Below are 4,213 nucleotides of genomic sequence, written 5' to 3' on the forward strand. Positions count from 1 at the left end.
AATGGTCCCAATATGAAGTGTGCGCATGCTCATCATCATGTTCTTCTTGGTGATTCTCATGTGACATTCATCACTTGATCAGCACTGTTTCATATTAATTTAATTTCATTATCAAAAACTGAAGATTTTAGCTACAACATTCTTGGTAGTACGGTTTTCCATCTTATTACCATGGAACCACAATTTTCAAGATATTTTTTTATTATATGTCTATATATATAACAACTGAAAATTAATGGGTTAATAATTATTTGTGTCATTTGGGAAGTGGTTTTATGAAGTTGTGCAACATCTACCAAACATATAGTCCTTATTTGTAAATCACTCAACTACTTTCACCAAAAAAAATTTATGCACCCTTCATAATCTGTAGTAGGTCAACTATAAACAGAAGTAACTAATATACAAAGCAGCTTATGGTACATGTTTTTATGACCAAATTAAATACTGCACTTTGGAATTAGCAAATATCATTTTGAAGTTGATGCTATTGCAATAACATACTATAGCAAAAACGTGTTGGCAACAAGCTAGTTATTACATAATTGGCGTTTTATTAACAAAAGAGTCACATGAACCTCTCCTTCACCTTCAATCAACATGTGAATTGAAGAAGTAGAGGGTACACTGTACTGTTTCCCTTGTGATATCAAATATCACACCTCCAAAAAAATCCAAATCCACCTCACAATTTTTGTCGCATCAACCTTTGTTGGATTTACTGATACTATATATATACACGGGTCTTTGTGTTGAATTGTATTGTATTGTATTGTATATAATGCTAAACCACTTCCTTATAATTCCTTGCACTGTCAAAAAAGGTTTTTCATTCATCATTGTCATTCTATAGATTCAAATTAAACTTCAGGTCCAACCATGCAGGACATTATTCCATTCTTTATGGTTTTAGTCCTCTTCGCAGGGACTTGTTTGGTTTCTCCTTTACATGGTTCTTTCTTATTCCTATTTCCTCCTTTAAACTTGATTTCTATAAGTACATTTTTTTATTGTGTTTTGTTTCTATGTGCTGCAGATGGACCCATGTATGATTCCACTGCTTACACTGAGGTACAATATAGTAATAAACTCATCACCTGATATCACTGAAGAAGTGCCATTTTCAGAAAGCTAAAATATATGTTATTTTTGTTTGTTTCAGTGCAAAGAGGAACCTGAGAAGCCACTTTACAATGGTGGAGTTTTTGAGAGTCAGCCACAATCTGGGGGAGTTCAACATGCCATTGCCTTGTATGAAGTTGATGGTCCTTCATTCATTCTCCATAGCCTTACACAAGACACTATCTACTCTTTCTCCAGTACGGTTATGCTCTTTCTACACTCTTCTATATCAAAGAATTGAAAAAAAAAATTTCTTAAAAGGTTTTCCGTTGCCGGGACTTGAACCCGGGTCTCTCGGGTGAGAGCCAAGTATCCTAACCACCTAGACTACAACGGATTGATGTTGCTATGGAGATAAGTTAACTAATGATTTATTAAAACCATGGATTTCCTTGCCCATGGTTTTTGTCAATCAAATTTACACCATTGAATATAGTTGTTTCTTTGCACAATTTATATTAGAATGTTGAATATGATACCTAATTGCACCTTCTCTTTTTATTAAAAAAACACTGTAGTTTGGGTGAGGATTGAAGGTTCAAGTTCAGGTCTAATAAGCGCAAGCTTGCAAACAGAAAATGAAACCTATGATTGCATAGGAACAGTTTTGGCCAAGAGTGGATGCTGGTCATTTCTTAAAGGTGGATTTCTACTTAATTGGCCTTCTACTTCATCTATGCTCTTCTTTCAGGTACTTTAGCTATGCTGTCTTTTCAGCATTATTAGTTAATGGCATTGTCCAAAAATTAGCATTATTAATGATTTTATAATGATGCAGAACACTGATGGTAAAGATATAAATATAGAGTTAGCTAGCCCATCACTGCAGCCATTTACTAAGCAGCAATGGAGATTCAATCAAGAGTACCTTATCAACACTGTTAGTACAATCAACTTTTTTTCTTTTTTGTAGCTCCAAGATTTCAGCATAACATAATGCACCATGTTTTCCTTCAAATATGCACATAACATTCAAAAATAAGGAAAAAGATACATGTGCCTATGACATGAAATGAGATTGATATTGTTCTAAATTATAAGTATTTTATTCCTTTTTTGTCTAATTCAGCATCCTAAACATATCTTAATCTTTTCCAATTTGATAGCATCGAAAGCAAGCCGTAACGATTCATGTGTCAGATAGCAATGGGAAGAGAATGCAAGGAGCCACCATCAATATAGAGCAGATCTCAAAGGACTTCCCTGTTGGATCTGCAATAGCCAAGACGATTCTTGGTAACATGCCCTATCAGGTTTTGTAATATTTTCCTCATCATGTACATTAAACCATCAAACTTAGTTACATTCAATTGGTAGTTAGTTAGTTCATGCCTTTTTTAATTGTTCTGCACAGAATTGGTTTGTGAAAAGATTCAATGCTGCAGTATTTGAAAATGAGCTAAAATGGTATGCCACAGAACCTGATCAAGGCAAGGTCAATTACACAATTTCAGATCAAATGCTACAATTTGTTAGAGCAAACAAAATCATAGCTAGAGGTCACAATATCTTCTGGGAAGATCCTAAGTACACGCCTGCATGGGCGCGAAACCTTACCGGAATTCAATTACAAGCTGCTGTTGATTCAAGAATTCAGAGTCTTATGAACCAATACAGAGAAGAATTCATACATTGGGATGTCAGCAATGAAATGCTTCACTTTGATTTCTATGAGAAAAGGCTTGGACCTGATGCCACATTGCATTTCTTTGAAACTGCACATAAATCTGATCCATTAGCTACCCTTTTCATGAATGACTTCAATGTGGTGGAAACCTGCAGTGATGTGAATTCAACTGTTGACACATATATCTCAAGGCTCAGAGAATTGCAACAAAATGGTGTGTTCATGGATGGAATTGGCCTAGAAAGTCACTTCACGGTTCCAAATCTTCCCCTTATGAGAGCCATCATAGACAAGTTGGCAACACTCAACCTTCCTATTTGGCTAACTGAGGTTGATATTAGCAAGACACTTGATAAAGATACTCAGGTAATTCATCTAGTGTTTCAAATCAAGGTGTGTTTAGTTTGCATTTTCATTTTTTCGCAAAATCTAAGAAACAGAAAATACTGAAAATGAAAATGCAAATCAAACACACCCCAATTTTTTTCTAGGATTGTAGCATGCCTCTACTAATGTGCCAACATCCTTGTTGGTAGCAGCATTTTCTTGATTTAGTGAATTTCTTTGCTACCATATTTAGGCTATTTATTTGGAACAAGTGTTGAGGGAAGGCTTCTCTCATCCTTCAGTGAATGGGATAATGCTATGGACTGCACTCCATCCACAAGGATGCTACCAAATGTGCCTCACAGACAATGATTTCAGAAACCTTCCATCAGGTGATGTTGTGGACAAGCTTCTTCAAGAATGGCAAACTGGTCATGCAGAAGGAGTGACAGATGAACATGGTTCTTACAGCATTTTTGGATTCTTAGGAGAATATAGAGTCACTGCCACATATGGCAACAAAACTGCAGATACAACTTTTTCTCTCTGTGGAGGTAGAGAAACTAAACATGTTACTATCAGTATCAGACTTTGATTTTTCATTTCAAAATTATATAGCAGGCTAATCTAACAGGATATAATTGTTTTCCTGATCATGATACTGTTACCTTCATAGATCATAGACGCATGCAGTAATTTACATGATATAGATGTCAAATCTGTAAATTTAACTATTTGAAGAAATTGTTGAATGCTTGAATGGGGATAATTTTCATTCAGAGTTCTACTAGTATATATACATTCTACTTTACCTCAATATGTAAATTCTCTTGCACTGGTTAATTATTTCTGTCACATGATGTGTACCATAAAGTTTAGCTGGACAGGAAATCTTTATGTAACTTTAGTATCAATTTTATACCATGCTCTGATTATAACAAAGGTGGGAGCCGCATACTTTTTCTTTTTTTCAAGTTAGAAGTGAGATTCGAACCGAAATTTCTAGATAATGAAGATGGAAATTTGTATATTTTGCTAGTAATATTATTTGCACATAAAATATACTAGATATTAAGCTTATTTATGTATTATTAAGTTGTTAAAAAAATATTAATAATTTTTTTATTTATAGTATAT

At 34.3% G+C, this 4,213-nt stretch overlaps 1 protein-coding gene and 1 non-coding gene across 3 annotated transcripts; one reads left to right on the forward strand and one right to left on the reverse strand.

Annotated features, from left to right (window-relative positions):
- The first annotated feature begins 446 nt into the window (after positions 1-446).
- Positions 447-3,879, forward strand: LOC107476549 (endo-1,4-beta-xylanase 5). 2 transcript variants are annotated; one of them, XM_016096380.3, is made up of 8 exons: positions 447-952; positions 1,037-1,071; positions 1,163-1,319; positions 1,641-1,813; positions 1,901-2,002; positions 2,229-2,375; positions 2,477-3,115; positions 3,330-3,879. In XM_016096380.3, the coding sequence occupies exons 1-8, from the start codon at positions 880-882 to the stop codon at positions 3,669-3,671; spliced, it is 1,668 nt and encodes a 555-aa protein (XP_015951866.1). In that variant the 5' UTR covers positions 447-879; the 3' UTR covers positions 3,672-3,879. The 2 variants fall into 2 exon arrangements, with proteins under 2 accessions (XP_015951866.1, XP_052114784.1); XM_052258824.1 differs by having other exon boundaries at positions 447-622.
- Positions 1,387-1,459, reverse strand: TRNAE-CUC (transfer RNA glutamic acid (anticodon CUC)). The gene has a single exon. It is a non-coding gene; the product is annotated as a tRNA-Glu (tRNA).
- Positions 3,880-4,213: the final 334 nt, after the last annotated feature.

This window comes from Arachis duranensis, chromosome 3, assembly GCF_000817695.3.
Source record: "Arachis duranensis cultivar V14167 chromosome 3, aradu.V14167.gnm2.J7QH, whole genome shotgun sequence".
In the NCBI taxonomy this organism is placed as follows: Eukaryota; Viridiplantae; Streptophyta; class Magnoliopsida; order Fabales; family Fabaceae; genus Arachis; species Arachis duranensis.

What these genes read in the sequence shown, in the direction of transcription:
- LOC107476549 (XM_016096380.3), top strand. Translation starts at nt 880, where the DNA reads ATGCAGGACATTATTCCATTCTTTATGGTTTTAGTCCTCTTCGCAGGG. An exon ending in TTTGGTTTCTCCTTTACATG is followed by an intron (nt 953 to 1,036) that starts GTTCTTTCTTAT and finishes TATGTGCTGCAG; the next exon opens with ATGGACCCATGTATGATTCC. An exon ending in CACTATCTACTCTTTCTCCA is followed by an intron (nt 1,320 to 1,640) that starts GTACGGTTATGC and finishes AAAACACTGTAG; the next exon opens with TTTGGGTGAGGATTGAAGGT.